This window comes from Apteryx mantelli, chromosome Z (assembly GCF_036417845.1).
Source record: "Apteryx mantelli isolate bAptMan1 chromosome Z, bAptMan1.hap1, whole genome shotgun sequence".
Taxonomy (NCBI): Eukaryota; Metazoa; Chordata; class Aves; order Apterygiformes; family Apterygidae; genus Apteryx; species Apteryx mantelli.
Window position 1 is genome coordinate 53,598,529 of NC_090020.1, and position 20,843 is coordinate 53,619,371.

Consider the following 20,843-nt stretch of genomic DNA (forward strand, 5'->3'; position numbering starts at 1 on the left):
TGCTATCAGCACTGTGAAGCTTGACTTTTAATACTAGGTCACTACTAAGATCTGTAAAATTTACTCTCCAGAGCGAAAACATTTTTGCAGTTCTGTTCCATTTCCCTGTGTTGGGAGGCATCTTGAGCTATTATCTTTAAAGAGAGTGCTTCACAGTTTCTTTGCTCCAATAGCCTGAAGGTGGGGACTGAAATTTGAGCTCTCTTGCTTCCATTCTGCTTTTTAGGAGGTACAGATACAAACCAGAGGCAAAAAGGGACTGAGAGGTAGTGACCAGAGGCAATTTGCTTTTTAAAGCACAAAGATGCTAGAATACTAGTATGAGATCACTTGGGAAATGTTCTATTTGCTGCTTGTTTAAAAACCTGAAGCCAAATCCTACTCATGACTCAAATTTTGGTGAACTGTAAGCCATAGCAAAAATCTAGCTTTGCTTAATATGATCTATATTGGCACCACTACTGCTGCACAAAGCATCAGCTTGCCTTTTGGGCTTCTTAGAGCAAAACATTATGCTGTTCACATCTGGGGGCACACAGGAGAGTTTTCCTATTTTCAACACTCTGAAAAGACATAGTAACACCTTCATCCTGGGATCCTGCTCTCAGTTGATTGAATGCAGTGATGTAATTGTATCTTGTTTCAATTAAAAACTCAGTTCCCACTTTGGTTTTGTTAATCATCATAGCAAAATACTGACACAGTTTTGTAACAGTACTTATTCAGGAACCAATCTTGAAAAGCACAGATAATCTTGAAATGTCATTGAATTCCCTTTCCCCTCTCCTTTTATAAAAATCATCTTTCCTTTAATGTATTCATGTTGCAAATAATTCAAAGACTCTGAGAGGAATATTCAGGGCTCTGCAATAATACTGAACTGGTTTTAAACACAGTTTGCATATTTTGCCCTGTTTCAAAACCAGGCATCTGTTTTTAAAAATAGTTTTGATTTTAGAAGTGATAAGTAAATGAAGCACTCAAGAGAGGCATGACAAATGTGGAGTCTCAGTTTCTGAAAATTCTGAAGACTGTTGTCCTTTCTTTAGAAAAAACAGTGATGTGCCTACCTAATAAGAGCAGTTCCATTATAATTTCCTGAAGGTTCTCCAATCAGAACATGCGTGGATGAATGAGCTATCCCAACCATCCCAGAAGCTCCTTCATCCCCCACAATAATGATGGTTGCCAGACCTATGAAGAGAAGAAAGGTTCTTACGGTAAATGAACAGTATTTACAAAGGAAAGGTAACTTCTGAAAATTTTTGTGATATGAGTGGTTAAGCGCTGTCTGGCCAGAGAGCCTGTGCAATCTCCATCCTTGGAGATGCTCAGAACTGCAGTGGACAAGCCCTAGGCAACTTGATCTAACTGTGAAGTTTCCTGTGCCTTAAGCAGGGTTTTGGACTAGGTGATCACCCTGGAAGGTCCCTTCCAAAACAAAATTGTTTTATGATTCTTAAAAGTCTGAACCTCATTTTGTTTTTTGTTTCTTTTTGTTACGAGTTCTTTATGCACAATTTTTAGTATCTACATCTGAAGGGGTTTTTTTTAAACACCTGAACACAAAAGCCTATGCCAACAATTAATTTAGAATAAAAAATTAAGACCCATAATTCTTCTTGATTTCTTGAGACAAGTAAACAATTTAGGAAGGACTGATAGTTCAAACTGCTATCAACTAGCTACACACCACATACACAAGTCCTGCAGAATAAAGTAATATGGATAGACTTTCTCAAATTCTCATGCAAAATGCCCCAAAACAGAACATAATGAATTAAAATTTTACCATTTACAGGGGATATCTCTGCATCACCAGTAGAGACTAGCTGAATTGTAAATGTTTCATTCCCCTCCAATATACCATCTTGTACCACATGTAAAACAACCAACTTCTGGGATTCAGTCTGCATCATGTAAAAATACCAGAAAACACATATACATCAATTAAAATAAAGCAAAATACAATACTGTGCAAGAAAGTGGTTTTTTTAAACAATTCAAGTGTTAAGCATGCATACGCTGATGTATTCTGTAATCTGACTTTTTTCAAATAAGAAATTTCCGGTTAGATGAAAAGTTTTTTTACAGATTAATAAAGAAGAAAAATTGCCTATCAAATATTACACCCCACCCCACTCCACCCAAAAACGGCTATTTTTACCTGAATAATAATTGAAATAATTTTACAACTGTGTTCACGTCAGTTTTAAACCCAGAGAAAACTTTCTATATTAAATCTTTTCTATCAGAAAGTGCATATTTGATGGAATACGTAAATTCTATGGAAGAATATTATTAAGATTAGATATACCAGATCAGAGCAAATTCCTGTCTAGTCCACATTTTTGACAGTGGCCAGTAGCAAATGCTTAAAATAAGAATACAGGGGAAAAAATTAGCTATACACTGAGCCTTACTTTAGTGTTCTTGTTCTTTCTCTCCCTCTCTCTCTACATACACACACACACAGATATGCAGGTATATAAGAATTTCAGGAATAAAAGTCCATTTCCAGGCCCATCAGTAGAGACAGGCTAGTAAAATAATACCAATACTGTGCCAGATACTAACAGACTTACAAAAAATATATATTTCAGCTGATTAAAAGACACAACAGGTATGCCTATTTATTTGATGTAAAGCAGCCTTGTATAGACAAAATAGATTATGCTTTATCTTAAAACACTTTATTCAGCATTTCACGTAGCCTGTAATAGACAAATGATTAAGATTAATAACAATAGCTTGACAATACTCAACATTTCAACTCCTATTTCAGAGTTTTAGCCTGCCATGAAACACAGAGTACAGTTGCATAACACTGTCCAATATGAAAGTCACTTGGGTGATCTACTATTTATTTTATCTTTTTCATCCTTTCAATGTCATTCTTCCTCAGTCATTGGTAAGACAAATGCAATAGAATAACTGTTTCTGTAATCATTCTTCACATTCAGTATATTTGTGTTCCTCTTTCTTAATTAAAAAAAAAATCTGGATTTGAAGAGCCTATCTTCCTGATGATTACATTATACTAATTTAAAGAGAGCACATCAGCTTTCCTTTTCTGTTTGAAGAAAATACTGCATATCGCCAACTCCACCAGTTCAAACTGGCCTTTTGCTAATGGTATAGTACTTAATAACCCACTACTTTTAGAAACCCGTAACAAAACCATGCAAATACACATAAGAAGAAAAATTATCTGTAAATTTAAGAAGGCTAAATCATTTACTGTAATATCAGAAATACCTCATTGAAGTGAAGAGTACCATTCAGAGGAGTCAGATCATATCTGGCTGCCTCCTCAATAATCCATATCACTTGCACTGCTCCTTGTCCTCCCTGACTCCGACTTACAGTGAGCAATACAGTTGCAGCAGTGTCATCAGGTGTCTGAGGTTCTTTCACTGTCACCTGATGAAGAAAGAGGAGGAGGAGGTAGGAACAGCAGTAAAAGGCATCAATACATTATGTTACTATAAAAACTGACTTTGAAAAAAACCCAGAGAGAACATTATCAATGAAAATGCAAAATAAGGACAGGAGTGAAAATCGACAGGAAGATAACAGATGTAAGGAATGTGTTGAATTCTGCTAGCAAAGATTAGTCACACGAGTTATTTTTGTATGCCTGATTGTGATAGGTGCTAGTTTGTTACATCAAATCGGGAAGTGATTTTACGGTGAAACGAGGCGCTAATTACGGGCTAAACCCACAACATCCTGCAATAAGGGCATGTACCCCGCCTGAGACAATTAAGTGGAGCCAGCGAGGCGGCGATGTTAGTTTAGATAGCCTAATATGGCAATGGCGAGGTCACACAATTGTAAAATATATGCATGACCTGAGGGTCACCACACACAACGCAGAGGAAGACTCCAGCCTTCATCCCCACGACCACCAGAAGGCTGAAGAAGACCCCCTAGCAACAGCCGGCGCAGCCGCAGAAGTTACAGGAAGTGCCACATATACCTGGAGCTGGAATCGCATATAAGGAGACTGTGAGGGGGGGATCGCGCGCGCCGTTGGTGGAGCAGGAGACTCCCCGGCCGCCCAGCGCTGTTTTGCTTACTTGTGACTTGCTCAATTATTTTATTAAATTGGAGTTTATGCAACCCGGCCCGAGTGGTTGTCAATTTGTCGCGATTACCTATAACAATTTGGTGCCGTGACTCGGATACAGGCTTCCCTGGTTTCGGGACTCTGACTCAGGGGAGGCGCCCCATCCCATCTTCGGATGGCCCCTGAGTGGGTAGTTCCCCTACTAGAACCTGTATTTCCGAACCCTAAATCAGGACAAGTAAGCAAAAGAACTGCAGTACCCCATAAACTTTGTGCACGAAGATCCGGACGAAGACTCAGGACTGAGTGAGTATATGTATGCGGTTCCGTTCGGTTGGGGTGGGATCCCCGGAGCACGTGAGAAGTCCCCAGGGGAGTGCGGACCCTCCAGGAGAGGGGGTCCTTGGTGCGGACCCTCCAGGAGAGGGGGTCCTTGTGTAACAGGGGACGGAGTGAGTGCGGACCCTCCAGGAGAGGGGGTCCTTGTGTACGGTGTGAGTGCGGACCCTCCAGGAGAGGGGGTCCTTGTGTACGGTGTGAGTGCGGACCCTCCAGGAGAGGGGGTCCTTGTGTAATAGGGGACCGAAAAGGGGCACCCGTCGGCCAACTGGGCCGCCCTCTGCGAAGGGACAACTGTCCTAGCAGATAAAGACTCGGGTGGTGTGAGTGCGGTCCCCTGCAGAAAGAGAGAGAGTTGTAATAGGGGACCGAAAAGGGGCACCCGTCGGCCGACTGGGCCGCCCTCTGCGAAGGGACAACCGTCCTAGCAGATAAAGACTCGGGTGGTGTGAGTGCGGTCCCCTGCGGAGAGAAAGAGAGTGACTGAGGGGAGTGCTCCGGAAGATGGGACAGAAAAAGAGCAAGTCTTCTGATCCCATAGAGGTTACCCTAATGATTAAGCATTAGGATGATTGGCCTTCTAGGAAAGGCAAAAGTAAAAAAGAAAAATGGTATATTACCCCCTTTACTGGCCAATATATGGGTCTTTTGAAAATTGGATATGACAGGCTCTAAATATATATGTGAATTCAAAGGAGCCTTTTAGTTTAGAAGAAAGTGAGTATGCTAGTTTACGGATAAGACCAGATACTCAAACCATGATATTTACCCTGAAAGAGAAGGGTTCGAGGAAGAAAAGCAAAATATTGGAGGAACTTCCCGTTTCTCCTCCCCCCTATATTCCCTCAGCTCCAGCTCAAAACCCAATACCAGCTCCTCCTCGTAGCCCCCCCCCCCAACGACCCCGGACTGGGATCTAGACCCTCCTAGTTCCCCAGAAGAAACCCGAAGGGTCACGAGGAGTCAAACGAGGGGAGGTGGGCGACCTGATCAGCTGTACCCCTTGCGAGAAACCCCTATGGGAGGACCGCAACCAGGAATGGGTTTTGTGTCCATGCCCCTGAGTTCAGGGGACGTACGGGATTTAAGAAGGAAATGGGGGAATTTATTAGAAGATCCTTTAGGGGTGGCTGAAAAATTAGATCAGTTTTTAGGTCCTAGCCTTTATACATGGGAGGAATTACAATCCATCTTAAGCATATTATTTACGGCGGAAGAAAGGGAAATGATCCGTAGGGCTGGGATGCGGATTTGGGATCAACAACACCAACAAGGTCCCGCAGCAGATATTAAATGGCCCACCCAACGGCCGGACTGGGACAATCAGAATGCTGAGCATCGGACACATATGTCCGATCTGAGAGCCATAATAGTTCAGGGAATCAGGGAATCTGTTCCCAGGGGGCAAAATATTAATAAGGCCTTCATGGAACAACAAAAGAAGGATGAGACACCAACAGAATGGCTCGAGAGACTTAGGAAAAATCTGCAACTTTATTCCGGGGTAGACCCCAGTACCCCTGTGGGACAGGCTCTATTGAAAACACAGTTTGTAGCAAAGGCCTTTCCAGGTATCAGAAGGAAGCTAGAGAAGTTTTCTTACAGCAAAAAGTGCATAGCTTCATTTTTAAGATGAGCTTGAAGAGGCACTTTCAAAGAGTTGATGTAGGAGGGGTCAGAGTCTTCTGTGTATTTTTCTGCTGCTCTGAGTGGCAGTGCAGCACAAAGCAGATGAAAAATGAATTGGACTTTCCTGTGATTCAGGCTTGGAACGCTTTCCAAAAGTCCTCTTCCCCATGACTCCTAAATTATGGGTTGGGTATCAGAGGGAGAATAGGGTGCTCCATAGCACCCATCATAGAGTCAGGTGGTGGGTCAGAATCTTGACCCTTTTGGAAGAGTATTGGGTTGAGCTTTGGATACAGTGAGTCAATTTCTGTTTTAACCATGCAATGGCAAAAAAAAAAAAAAAAAAATCACCACGGGCCACTGATGGCAGAGGGGAGCCAGCCTCACCAGCACTGATGATTCCACCCTCACTGCTTGTGTCGTGTGGAATTGCTGTTGCTGGAGACAGCCCTCATCAAATTCAAGGTAATTTTACAAAGCTGACATCTCTTTGAGCCACAGCCACTGTTCATGGCCTTTGGAAGGCTAAATGAAAAAGCCTCTCAATGAAGCGGTGTTGATTTCATTTTTCATTAAATTGCAGCTCTGTGTATTTTAGAGGGTAAAATATTTCTGAGATGCTAACAGCTAGACCACTGGCAAGAGTAAGGGTTTGATAGCAAATTTTATCCCTTGCTGTGTAAAGAAACAGTTGTTAAGGCTTTTAGAAATGTGGAGCCAAAAGGAAGGGGAAGAATCCAGTAAAAATACATTTGTTTTGGGAGGCTTCTTGACTTCCTTTCTGTGCATGCTATCAGGGTACGCTATTGTAGATGGGAAGTCTCTAGAGTTAATAGAATCAGGGCCCCTAGACAAAACTCGGTCGGCCCAGGCTTGTGAATTGTATGCGGTTTTTAGAGCCTTAGAAATTTTAAAAGGTAAAATAGGGACTATATACACCGACTCCAAATACGCTTATGGAGTAGTACATACATTTGGGAAAATATGGGAAGAAAGAGGACTGATTAATTCACAAGGGAAGAATTTAGTGCATGAAAAATTAATTAGGAAAACCTTAGAAGCTCTGAGGGGACCTCAGAGAATCGCGGTAGTACACGTTAGGGGCCATCAAAAGGGCACATCTTACCACATAAGGGGAAATAATCTAGTAGATGAAGAGGCAAGAAAGGCAGCTTTACACCTATTGTCCGAAGGAAAAGAGGGCCACGATAAGCTAAATACCAGGATGAGTTTTACTAAACAGGAAATAGATAAATTACGACAAATAGGAGCCATAGAAAAAGAAGGTAAATGGGTGCTGCCCGATGATAGAGAAATTGTATCCAAAGGTGTGGCTTGGAGAATAATGAAAGAATTCCACCGACAGACTCATTGGGGAGTGCAAGCATTAGTGGACCAGTTTGGAACCAAGTATATGTGCATTGGAATATATGACATAGCAAAAAGACTAGTGGGAGAATGTTTGACCTGTCAGAAGGTTAACAAGCAAAACCTCAGAGAAAAAGTCCCAGGGGGACGATCAATAGCCAAGAGGCCGTTTGAGAAAATACAGGTTGACTTTACAGAACTCCCAAAAGTGGGCAGGTATAAACACCTATTAGTTATAGTAGATCATTTAACTTACTTTGTAGAAGCCTTTCCCGTAGCCCGAGCAACTGCGAAATCGGTAGCTAAGATATTGTTAGAAAATATCATACCCCGGTATGGGAATGTAGTAGTCATAGACTCAGACAGGGGACCACATTTTACATCCAAAGTCATTAAAGAAACATTAGATCCTTTAGGAATCAAGTGGGAGTATCACACTCCTTGGCATCCTCAAAGTTCAGGACAGGTAGAGAGGATGAATGGGGAAATAAAAAAACAGTTAACGAAGCTAATGATGGAAACCCAGATGAATTGGATTAAGTGTCTACCTTTAGCTTTGTTGAATATACGAACTCAGCCCAGAACTGACACAGGAGTCTCCCCTTTTGAAATGTTATACGGGATGCCATATGATTTAGAAATACCAAAAGAACATCCTAAAGTAGAAGAGAGATTATTACAGAAATATATTACAGAGCTTATGAAGAGAAGACAAGAATTGATAAAGAAAGGACTAATAGTACAGAGACCTCCACTGGATGTAGCCATTCACCGAGTTAACCCTGGAGACAAGGTTTTAATTAAAACCTGGAAAGACTCATCCTTGACTCCCCACTGGGAGGGACCTTTTCTTGTCTTGCTTACCACAGACACTGCTATTCGCACCGCAGAGCGAGGATGGACACATGCCAGCAGAATTAAAGGGCTGATCTCAGAAACATCGTGGGAAGCCTTTGGAAACCCGGACAATTTAAAAGTAACCTTTAAGAAGAAACCTAGAAACCTCGATAAGTAAGACCACATTTTGTAAAAACCTCACATTGTATTTGTTTTCTCTTTGTGTGTTATGAATGTAGGATTTGTAAAGAGAAGTAGTGGACTCATTGGTAGTACGGGTACCTCCCTAGCGGCAGTTGTCGCCTTTGTTATGGCAAATTGACCTATTTGACATTAAAAGGGATCTCAAGAAAAGATCGGTGGAATGGTGGGAAGCTTTTGCTAAAGGGGTACAACCAGAGAAAGGTTGTACCTACGCCAACCACCCCGATCACATAAGGCCAAATTGAAAACACCAATTGTAGGTGGACTGTGCCGTATGTTGAGTGTCACTCTGGAGAACTGGGAGGCCTTTAAAAATCCAAAAAGCTCATACAGGAGGTTCCCCTGAAGAATACGGCTGCTGTCGAGAAGACGGTACACCCTGCTGCTCTGAGCAAAAGAGTAGGCAGAGGAGACAGAGACGTATGGAAACTGTGGGGATTGAGGCCGATAAGCCACTTCCTAAGCAGGGATACCCAAAATTGTAAGGCCCAGACTCTTTAAAGTCCCAGAGACACTTGGCATCACGGATCGCCCCTCCAAGGCATTAAGGGTTTGTAAAATATCCGTTAGCCAAGCCATGGGTCCACTACTCCTCTGGAAGATGATTGTGCTGGGCTTAATAGGAGGACGAATCAAAGGGGAAAATAATATACACCAACCCCTTAAGTGGTCATTAATAAGGTGGGAGGATCAAACAGTGATCCAAGTACGAAATGTACCTGGGAGTCCTACATTCACTGCTACTTTATGTGAGTTGGTGCCTATTGAACCATGTCTAAATCATATGGGGTTTTATTTTTGTCCTAGTTCTAATCCTGGGCGAGGATACTGTAACTACCCAAACTCTTATTATTGTGCTTATTGGGGATGTGAAACTATAGCCTCTGATTGGACTCCAGAAGCAGGGTTAGATAAGTTTTTATCAGTAAAATGGGGGCCTTCTGGGTGCACCCCCCCCCTAAAAAGGATTTCCAGCTGGGGTATCGGGGAAATCCCCACTATACCCCCCCCAGGAACTTGTAAACATTTAGTGATAAATATCACCCATCCAGAAGATCCGGGATGGTTTTTGGGAAAGACCTGGGGAGTCCGGTACTGGGAGTCCGGGACCGATAGAGGTGGATTAATTTTCATAAGGAAAGAAAGTGTGCAATCCATTCCTCAAGCAATAGGGCCGAATCTAGTTATAGCAGAAACTGGAATTTCCTCCCTAATGAAGCAACAGCAAGACCTTAGCACCCTACGGGCGGCTGTAGATGAAGACTTGAAACGAATAGAAAAATCCATCACAGCCTTAGAAAAGTCGTTAATATCACTATCAGAAGTGGTGTTACAAAACAGAAGAGGGATGGACCTCTTATTTTTACAACAGGGAGGATTGTGTGCAGCCCTAGGAGAAGAATGTTGCTCTTATGCAGATCATACAGGAGTTGTCAGGGATACTATGGCAAAGCTGAGAGAAGGCCTTGAAAGACGTAAAAAAGAAAGAGAAGCCCAGCAAGGGTGGTATAAGTCATGGTTCAGTCAGGCTCCCTGGCTAACAACCTTATTGTCTACCAATGCGGGTCTATTGGCTTTATTAGTACTTGTGTTCACCTTTGGACTGTGTATAGTAAATAGAATAATTAACTTAGCAAAAAGCAGACTCGAAGCCGCCCACCTACTGTTGATAAGAGGTCAATATGAACAACTAAACGAAGATGAGAGTAAGCATAACCCTGTGCTCTCCCTAGCACAGGAGGCTGTTGTTCGATTTGATGAACAAACTAGAAAGGACCAAAACAAAAAGGGGGGATTGTGATAGGTGCTAGTTTGTTACATCAAATCGGGAAGTGATTTTACGGTGAAACGAGGCGCTAATTACGGGCTAAACCCACAACATCCTGCAATAAGGGCATGTACCCCACCTGAGACAATTAAGTGGAGCCAGCGAGGCGGCGATGTTAGTTTAGATAGCCTAATATGGCAATGGCGAGGTCACACAATTGTAAAATATATGCATGACCTGAGGGTCACCACACACAACGCAGAGGAAGACTCCAGCCTTCATCCCCACGACCACCAGAAGGCTGAAGAAGACCCCCTAGCAACAGCCGGCGCAGCCGCAGAAGTTACAGGAAGTGCCACATATACCTGGAGCTGGAATCGCATATAAGGAGACTGTGAGGGGGGGATCGCGCGCGCCGTTGGTGGAGCAGGAGACTCCCCGGCCGCCCAGCGCTGTTTTGCTTACTTGTGACTTGCTCAATTATTTTATTAAATTGGAGTTTATGCAACCCGGCCCGAGTGGTTGTCAATTTGTCGCGATTACCTATAACACTGATGATTCAAAACAATTGCAGACAATGAGTCACAAGTAGGCACAGCACCAGCAAAATGCAGAGCAGTGAATCGTTCACTCACAAGAACTAAAATAAGATTCCTTTCATAATTTTTTTTCCAAACTTTTGTTTCAGCTATACAGATTATTACAAAACCTTTTTAACATTCAACAGAGCACCACAAATTCTACCTGGGATGTCTTGAATTCTTATCATACCGGATTAAATTGATCCACTTATGCAAAAACCTAAATCTATGCTGCAGGACTTTCGTTGATACTACCCCCTACACAGCTAGATGAAAACATGCACGAGCATGCCTTTCAGTGAAAAAAACAAACAAACATGAGTTGTGCTGCAACAAAGGCTTACCAAAAGCAGCTTTGTGTTAGTGACACAAAGACATTATCCTGCTTTTGCAGAAGAGAGTACAATCCCAATCATACTCACAGTCTTTTCTTCAAATCCAAATACTCCAACAGGGGAATCATTTGGTGGAATAGCAACAGCTACCAGGGTATCATTCCCGAGTCTTGCACCACCTGTTACCCTTGTTAGGGCAATCTTGAATATCTCAAGGAATTCAACTTCACTGTCATCTATGATTGTAATTTCTACTTCTCCTGTGGCCTGTAAAAAAAATGTTTTTTAAAGTACAACTAAGCTTCATTTATAATATTCTCTGAATTGCTTGAAAAATGTAAAATTAAAATAGATAAATTTTATTTAATAATAGGCAAATACACATTGCTACTCATGCTTATTTCTTCTTGCACTTGTATATTTATAATCAGATAAAATTTCAAGAGTGTTTTTAAGTTCCTCTATGGCAAATCTTGCATGTTAAAAACAGCTGATTGCTCTGCTTTGAAAATGCATTCAATGAACAGATACAAATTCTACTGGAAGAAAATAAAAGAAACTCTAAGATGGTAACCCACAGAAAGCTATATTTTCAGCAAGTGCATACCTGCCCATCTGCAAATGTAAGGTTTCCAAATGTTGGTGTAAAGTCTTCAAAGCTTGCAGTTAAATGAGTAGCTTCCCAAAACAGAGTTACTGGCCCAAAGGTCCCAGCCTGTCGAACAACTGGAAGTTTCAGTATATTCTGTGGTGGTGGTACCTCATAAGCAGGAACAACTCCACTTGCATCCTGAAAATTCAGTAAGAAATTGCTGAGTGTCACAGCAAACACTTTTCTGCTAAAAGTTGACACTGAAATGTTCAAAAGCAACAAAATCTGTAGGGTTCTACATTAAAAGCATGTTTAGCCTCTTCCATAAACTATATAGAACAAGACAGGCTATGAATATCATATCAGTCAAATTGTTCATTTGATTTTGACTTTCAGGTAAGAATAAATGCTTAATAACCACTTGTAAATTGGTCTGAATTCAACACTGACCCTGCTTTGAGCAAAAGCTTGGATTAGATGACCTCCTGAGGTCCCCTTCAATCTGAATTATGGTAGGACTCTATGATTCAACCCTTTCAGCTCCATAATGAACTTCATATATGAACTATGAAAAAATTTCTACATAGAAATTTTTTTGTCTAGTATCTGGCCTATTTATCCAGAACAATTTCATCTTATAAAACCTATTATAACACAATTAAAAATGGTCTGAAAACACAGACTCTCCTGCTGGAATGCAGCTTTAATTTTTTTTCATTCAGTCTTACCTTTTTAATGCTGAAACTAAATACTCCTCTGGGGTCATCATTCTCTTCAATTGTTATTTCAGCTATTTCTAGCCCAAGCCTCTTCACACTTGGCTGACCTCCAGTAAGAGAAGAATCTACCAGCTGCACATCAGTAATATTGATTATAAATCCTTCCTGTAATTCTGGAACATTATCCTGCAAAAATATATTTTTTTACATGTTTCTTCCTTTATAAAACTTACATTATAATACATGGAGAAAGATAACTATTTGCAGATTGCTTACTGTTCAAAAATTCCCAGCACTTGGGGAATTTTACCAATTCTTTGCCTCACATCATATGAAAGGTAAAAGAAGGAACCTCTGCTGAATTTGAGGAACTGAAGTTGGCAGTCATATTCAAAATCTGTAAGAACAGAGATGATTCTTGCTGGCTGCCCATTGTTCCTCCTTTCTGTAGAAAAGCTGGCCAGATTTTAGAAACTAAGCCAGGAATTTGAAAAGTAATACCTCTATTCTGAACATATTCAAAGAATATACATACTTTTTGTGAAAAATTAATGTTTCCCAAACTACAGAAAAAATCTCTTAAGAGGCACAAAGTAAAATAAGCCCTCTGTAAAAAATTACAAGTTGAAAAACCAGCAGACACCTAAGAGATTTATAATTCTCTTTTTTTTCCATTTTTATATATTAATTTTGGAATGAGAACAAAGCAGAATATCTGGTTCATTCCCAGTAACCAATACTCAAATTCTTTTGAGATAGATGGATGCAATTCTATTTAATTGACAACAATCCAACAAGGCAAGAATCCTTCTAATCTGTCTCCCTTTCCCTAGAAGACATTAATAACTAAAGCTGCTGTTAGACTACTCACAGGAAAAATAGTGACTATGACAGAAGCTATTGTTGTGTTTTCTGCCATAATGATTGTTTTCTTTTCTATTATATAATCCTCATTCTCTGTCGCTTGGTTGGAGAGAGGGAGTTCAAAATTAGGTGTGGTGCTCAACTGAACTGCAATATCTCCGACAAATCCTTGTTCTCGAACAATTTGTAAAGTAACAGTAGTTGAATTTACCCATCCTACAAAAAGGGGGGAAAAAAAGAAAAGCAAGACATGATTGTTTCAACCCTTGCCCTGATGGCTTTCCAGCTCAGCTAAGTGTACTGGGACTGCTGCCTAGAGCATACTTTAATTGTGTTTAGCAACACAACCACAAATATACTATACTTGGATAATTCAATGTCTCTGGCTAATGAGCACATACAAGTGGTGTGAATATAGACACAGTGTGTACAGCTGGAAAGAATTTTAAGATAGAATCTAGAGGAACAACAGAATACTGAATTTTTGTAGTTCAAATAATTGCTACACAAAACTTTTACTTCAACATCCACATTTTCATTCATTTTCCCCCACCCACACCCCGCTCCAAACTCCTGTTTCACTGTTTTGCCTGGCCTTTATATGCCTCTGAAGTCACTATTAATCCTAACACAAAAAGAAGAAAATTTCCAACAAAATGAGATTCACTTGTATCAGTACAACTCACTTCCCTTTTGGGAAACTAGTTTTACATTTTTTTCCCAATAAACTGCCAAACACAGCATTTGGCTAAAAGCGCTAGGTTTACAGCTGGAGAAATAACAGATAAAAAGTAATAGGCTTTGTACTTCACAGTAGCTTGTGCCATTTGTATTAGATAATACTTCACAGTTAGCACCTTGTCAGTATATAATTCATTAAAAATACTATACTTAAAGATAAGAAAATAAACTATATAACAAGTGAAACCTAAGAACATGCCTTGAATCCTGAACTTCAACATATAAAATTTATTATATAATGCGCATGCACGTGTGTGCGTGTGCACGTGCGCAAGGAACCAACAGAAGCCCTTCCTAATACTTTCAGGAGCAAAAATAGGCAACAATAATTGGCTTTAAAATAGAACTGGTTAGGAAGTTTTAACTGTAATAATAGTCTGATGGAAAATGTACAAAATGTTAAAAAAAAATCAGTTTTCTTGAAATGTAATTTGCTCTAGCTCTGCTTCCTTCCTTCCCCCATCACACAGAACAATGTGCTTCACTTTTTGACCCAATTCATGAAAAAAATGTGTTTTATGTAAATATACTTCAAACAGTATATTAAATGCATTAAATGGGCAGATTTGGCTTTTTATCTAAATAAAAGGATTTTATGTACTACTGAAATGTAACACAAGAAGTTAAAATTTTAATAATCAAAACTGTAAACAAGAATGACTAGATAAACTTGATACGTGCAATGTGAAATAGTGGATACAAAATATATGCAACAAAATGGCATAGTTAGGTATTTTTAAGGCTATTTCTGCTGCAAAGCTTTTATAGAAAAATGCCACTTATTAAGACAATCACATAACCAATATCATAACTTCAGTGATGCTGACTTTAAAAAAACACATGTATTTGTTCCTAAGAAACAAAAATCAGACTTACCTTCTGGCTCCATGACTTTAACAAAGACAGACTCTGCATGCCAGCCAATTACACCATGTGGAGAATCACTAGGTAAAATGGTAAGTACAGCTGTTGCCCTTTGGGGATCTATGATAGCTCCTCTCACAGTATCCTGAACACCCACAGTGGTAACATGGGTGAGTGTGATATCCACAGTCTCTGACAGCTCCGCAACACTGTCTGCAAGAATTGTCAGGGTGATGGTGGACAGGGCTTGACCTTCTGAAAATGTAATCTAAAGATTTAGACACACACACAAAAAAGTCAAATTTCTTCTGCTGTACCAACTTTTTTTTTTTTTTAAAGTAAAACTGTCAATAGAAAAAAATCAAGAGAACATTAAAAAAGTATACAAAGTGATACAGGGAAAAAAAAAAAAGAAATTCAGAGAAACAAGACATGAAAAAAGAGCCAAATCAAGAAAAAGGTAAGATATTTAAATGTGACAAAATGATTTGAAGTGCTGGTCACGCAGCAAGAAACAAATTCTCAATCAGAAGCACAATTATCAGAGACACTGAGTACTCAGTTGAGAAGGAATTTGTTATAATCAAGCCAACAATACCTACCTGTGTGAAAAACAGGCATTCAACTTTTGAAACTCCTTTGTGACAACTGCACTCTAAGTTTAGATGAAATAGCTCAGTCATTTCAAAATGATTACACACCTTCATTATCACAAATTATTGAGGTTGGAAGGGACCTCTGGAGATCATCTGGTCCAGCTCCCCCTGCTCAAGCAGGGTCAGCTAGAGCAGGTCCTAGCCCAAGACCATGTTCAGTTGGGTTTTGAGTATCTCCAAGGACGGAGACTTCACGACCTCTCCGAGCAACCTGTTTCAGTGTTGGACTACCCTTTACAGTAAAGTTTTTTCCTACGTTTAAATGGAATTTTCTGTATTATTATTTTACTTCAGTTCCATTATTTCCAGACGTAAGCTTTATTTCTGTAATCTTTTGTCTCTTATTTCCCCACAGCAATGGTTTGTACTGTAGCTCTATAGTCTCAGGGGCCACAAGGCTTTGTATTTTCAATAAACGGCCACACGCTGGAGACAGTTGACTTAAAGAATCAAGAATATGTTGGTCCTAAGGCATATCAAAAGGTTTAGCTAACAGGAAACCCGGATTTTAACGTTGTTGGACATCTGAAGAGTCTCAGAAAAAGCCAAAATTGGGGCTTGTGATATTTTCCTGGGTCACTGAAGCTCTCAAGTGTATAGATACTGGCAGAAAGAAGAGCAAGCATGCCTAAATTGCTGCCTGTGACAATTATTTGACACAGTATCTAGATCCCACAGTGGGAAGAGTCACAGTATCTAGATCCCACAGTGGGAAGAAAGGAAGATAGAAACAGAACATTATAGACGCACCTTTCTAGTGTCTGGACAACATTGCAATATCTGGCTCTAGAAAAGCAAGAGTGATGCTGTGGTATTACGAATCAACCAAAAGTGAGAATTGCCAGATTCATAAGAGAAGATCAGGACGCAGGAATTAATAGGAGAGTGAGGAAATTTAACATGTACTATCCTTCTCCCTTAGTACATCTGCACCTATTGTGCAAGATATTTAAAGTCAATGCTTCACTAATATCAGTGATATTACCACATACCATTCCTGAAGTTGGAAATATATCACTAATGCTCCCACTGGCTATCCACTCTACTGTCACCCGTCCATATGTTCCTATTAAACGTTCAACATTCAAGGTGATTAAGTTATCTTGTTCCATTTCTTCAACTTGCTTAAATAAAGAACTCTAGAAAAGATAAAAGTGGCAGAACCATAAAATTATTTTATACATAACAATACTTTAGGGATCTCAGGATTTGAAGTGGGCCAGTGACATGAGACACAAATATTTGTCCTACCATGAAGCACCCAAATACACATTCATTCATTAAATTGAAATGACCTAATTTTCAGAGGTATTCAATACTCCTAGGTATCATGGAAACAAAACATTAAAATGTCAGGCCTCTTATCTAAAGGAAAAAGACAAAGCTTTTTTTTTTTTTTAGAACAATATTTTATGTCCAAACTTTATTAAGCAGATGACAAACAAAAGGAACTTCTGTATTTTTACTGCTGCTTCTTTTCTGTTATTCATCCTCTTCACACCAAGTGCAGATGCAATGTTTCATTTCAGTGAAGAATTTTCTGTGTTTTATATCTCTAGTATGGATTTACTATAACCCTGTCTGGATGATTTCTACTGTGTTTGATGATCTAAGAATTAACCACTCCAAATACTACCTTCAGTCTGACATTCTCTCCAAATAAACGATTTTTTTCTGGCAAACTGTCTCACTCCATTACATAACCTAATAAGTATATTTTTCACAGGAAAAGAATCTTCAGATTCATTTACTTAATTCCCTCAATTAACAAACAATAGTGACTAATCTCTATGATGATATACATGGCATCTGAAAACTGAGCATTTTGTTTGTTGTAAAACAAGGTTGATAAACTAATGTGTTAATCTAAACGTAAAGGGATTACAAAATCTCACAAAAGAAACGACTGTGGAAATGATAATCACATACAGCAATGCTAAATAGGTGTTAAAAAGCTACTGTCTCAGGTTGATACAGAACTTCAGAAAAACAATCCTGTCACATTCTCTAATTTACAGTTTTAGTACATTAGCATTCTATTCTTCAGAAATGGTACATATATTTTAATGATTTACCTTAGAATTTTTACCTGAGCAAATGCAATGACTCCATAGGCATTGTCATTGGATGGAATAATTATGTTAACAAAACCATGAGCACCAATCTCTGCACCTCCTTTAGGGTTTTTCAACCACACTCTGAAGCTTTCCTCCTCCTCTGGAATAATGTCATCAAGGATATTGACTGCTACCACAACTTCCATGTCCCCAGGCTCAAATATCAATTCACCTGAACTAGCATAAAAACACATACATCAAATAACTAGTAATTGAGAATAATGATTAATGATCTTTGAAAATTCTATTGCAAATTTACAGAGCATTTTCAGAGTTTGAATTAGTGTTTCTGTGGCTCAGAAGTAATGCAGGTTTAAAGTTGGTTTTTTTTAAAACAAAAAACCAACAGATCATAGGGTAACTGAAATTAATTATGAAAGTAATCTAATTTATCCTAAATAAAAGCTAAAAAACAAAGATATAACTACAAGTCCTCTATTACCATGCTTTAAAGTCAAGTGTAAGGCTGTTTCACTTCAGGTTATTTTAAATCTGTTCTGTGAAAAACTCTCTTGATTGTTAATAAGCACACCATGCACATAAGTATATAATGCTCTCCACTGTAACAAAAACAGTATCACAGGAAAAGAAATGCAAGAGCTGTGACACAAGTTATATGAAACAAAAAAACCTACCTAGGTATAAAATCTGACTGGTTGGAGATTGTGGTCAGCTCATAAATTTGGGAATAAGATTCGACAGTCAGAGCAATTAGGCTCTTGCTGGAGTTCAGAGACCTTGCAGTAACTGAAGTGATGTGATCAGCATATGGCGCCTCCAGAATTACAAAGAACTGGTTTACTTCCGAGTTCCAAGCATACAGTGCTGTTGTATCCCTACCAGCTAGTAGGACATGAACTATGTTAAGCAAAGAAGAAAAAAGAAAATTTCAGTGGCATATTTAAGAATTGCCTTTGTAATGCCAGAAATGCCCTTGGGAGCGCACTGATTACAGTAACTTCTAAGGTCTGGTATATGAGTTCATTTTTTCATATGTATTTATTTCTGCAATTTCAGTGTAATAAACTAGGTTTTGAACAAACAATATTGTCATTTAAGTCTTACCTAAACCTGAAGGTGGCATGAATACATGGATGTTTTTTACAGCTTGGAATGGAAGAGACTGAAAGTGTCTAAAGGTAGACTGCCCTGTCTCCCAGATAAAAATTTCAGATGAATTTCCAGATTCTGTAAAGGAGCAAAAAGACAAAACTTAAACATTTTTTGACTGGTTGTTAAATCACACAGTGGTGGCCATACAAAAGTTAGGGTTTGACAGCTTTAACTACAAAGAGAGTCCAATTACCATATTTTCTTTTTTATTTGGTACATAACTCCATAGCCTGACTGATCCCCATGGTAATATTCATCCACTGATACCATTTAAGGGCTTTTGTGTATTCATTCACATATAAGAACATTCAGATTGCCATAAGATAACAACCAATTGCAAACAAAAATATGGGCTGCAACACAGATTTTTCAACAGACATAGGAATGCATTCAGAAAACAACGCCTAAAATATCATACTCGTAATAAAAGATACATGAACCGGGCTGACTGATGATCTCTGCATGGCACAAAGCTTGGAAAAGCCTAGAAAGGGTATAGTCAGCAGCTAGAGCAGAGTTGTTATTTCCTACTGTTCCTGGGAAAATACTTCATTTGCTGCATAAGTATTTGAGAGCGAATGCAACACTTGTATTTTATCAGGAAAAAACAGAGTTTACTTTGATAAGATTCTTACGAGAGAATTGCCACTCCCCAGTAATACTTCAGTCCCTATTTAAACTCCTTTATTACACATGCCTTTGCCATCAAACAAATCAGCATATACTTAGCAAAGTCAGTTTTTGTTTTCTGCTAAATACCTTTTGCAATAATTAAATAGATGTCTGATCCAGAAATCCAGGCTTCCATATGTTTTATATCATTTGCTGGTACTTCATCAAGTTTCCTAAACTCATTATTCAACCACTGGTACAACAGGGTGTTCTGGCTGGTATTTGACAAAGAAACTAATAGGTACAGAAAGCCTCCTCTAGGAAACAAGGCTATGTTCAGAGCTCCATAGAGTGGAAGTTGATGATGCAACACAAAGATGTCTTTCTTCCACTGGAAAATCTATGGAAATAAGAAAATCTCTTCTTTATAGGTTCATATAATTAGTACCAAGAGAGCATAATTAGATGCTGAAAAACTGGAAAGACTTATACTGAACTGAACTTCTCACTTCTAAGATGGTTTCTACATTAAGATAGGAGAACACTTGTAAGGGAAACTACATTACTACAAGCAGCTATGTTCACTCTTCAGACAAGTAGGTTTAAGCTCAGAAGCTACTTTTGTTCTTATAGGTGTTTTATGCACTGAATTTCAAAGCAGAAATAACACCAGGATTAATAGTAAACCAGATGCAAATAATTTGTTCATGTGGAGACTACTGGTAAATTTTAACGAGTCTGAAATTTTCACTTCTATAAATTCATAATACAAACAAAAGTAAATTGTCAAAAATATATGCTTATAGATTTATTATCCTTTCATTTCTTGAACTCAAAACTAAACAAACCACCCACATCAAAGTCAGAGAAGACAGAAGTGTACTCTAACCTGGATGAAACTGGAATGGATTGAATGACTTGCAATAATCAAATAGTCTTCTTCCTCCACAGCAAAATGTTTTACGTCTCTGGTATACAGAACAAAGAGAGTTTGTATCTGTGAGGGAAATACAAGAAAAGGAGTGATTGTAAATCACTTCACAGTTTGTTTACATATGTATATACAGATTTAATTTACATAAGATTAATAAAATTTATGATCCATTTTTTAGAAAATCTTCTATGGCTTGATTGCTCCACAATTTCTTCTCCCCCTCTTCCCACGTTAACTCCCCCACAGAAATTGTAAATATGAAAACACACTAAACAACCATCTGTGACAACCTTATGCCATTAAAGTCATGTATTATTTTATGATTTTATAAGTAAAATAAACTTACCCGCAACAGTCTGTGCCCAGGCATGAATGCATACACACTGTTGTTGGAAGCTCCCTGTTCGCCTCCTCCATGACTTATTACAAGGTAGGGAGAGGCATTGATTTGGAATGCCACACACCTTCTAGGATTCCATATACTGAAATTCTGAGAGG

General features: G+C 39.1%; 2 protein-coding genes across 3 annotated transcripts in view; one reads left to right on the top strand and one right to left on the bottom strand.

Annotated features, from left to right (window-relative positions):
• Positions 1-20,843, bottom strand: part of ADGRV1 (adhesion G protein-coupled receptor V1) — a 286,011-nt gene that overhangs the window by 190,598 nt on the left and 74,570 nt on the right. Inside the window, exons 48-62 of the mRNA XM_067315842.1 lie at positions 20,692-20,835; positions 20,301-20,408; positions 19,559-19,811; positions 18,752-18,874; positions 18,322-18,544; positions 17,659-17,863; positions 16,562-16,708; positions 14,926-15,181; positions 13,316-13,524; positions 12,454-12,630; positions 11,741-11,923; positions 11,221-11,400; positions 3,259-3,423; positions 1,793-1,910; positions 1,071-1,194 (exon numbers count right to left, since the gene is read on the bottom strand). Of these exons, the coding sequence (XP_067171943.1) occupies positions 1,071-1,194; positions 1,793-1,910; positions 3,259-3,423; positions 11,221-11,400; positions 11,741-11,923; positions 12,454-12,630; positions 13,316-13,524; positions 14,926-15,181; positions 16,562-16,708; positions 17,659-17,863; positions 18,322-18,544; positions 18,752-18,874; positions 19,559-19,811; positions 20,301-20,408; positions 20,692-20,835 (2,615 nt within the window). The remainder of the gene's footprint in view (positions 1-1,070; positions 1,195-1,792; positions 1,911-3,258; positions 3,424-11,220; positions 11,401-11,740; positions 11,924-12,453; positions 12,631-13,315; positions 13,525-14,925; positions 15,182-16,561; positions 16,709-17,658; positions 17,864-18,321; positions 18,545-18,751; positions 18,875-19,558; positions 19,812-20,300; positions 20,409-20,691; positions 20,836-20,843) is intronic.
• LOC136995380 (uncharacterized) lies at positions 3,649-10,725 on the top strand. Of its 2 annotated transcripts, none has more exons than XM_067316111.1 (2): positions 3,649-4,378; positions 8,104-10,725. In XM_067316111.1, the coding sequence occupies exon 2, from the start codon at positions 9,027-9,029 to the stop codon at positions 10,248-10,250; it is 1,224 nt and encodes a 407-aa protein (XP_067172212.1). In that variant the 5' UTR covers positions 3,649-4,378; positions 8,104-9,026; the 3' UTR covers positions 10,251-10,725. The 2 variants fall into 2 exon arrangements, with proteins under 2 accessions (XP_067172212.1, XP_067172213.1); XM_067316112.1 differs by having other exon boundaries at positions 8,278-10,725.

Excerpts from the sequence above, each read along its gene's own strand:
- LOC136995380 (XM_067316111.1), top strand. The coding sequence starts at position 9,027 with ATGGGTCCACTACTCCTCTGGAAGATGATTGTGCTGGGCTTAATAGGA.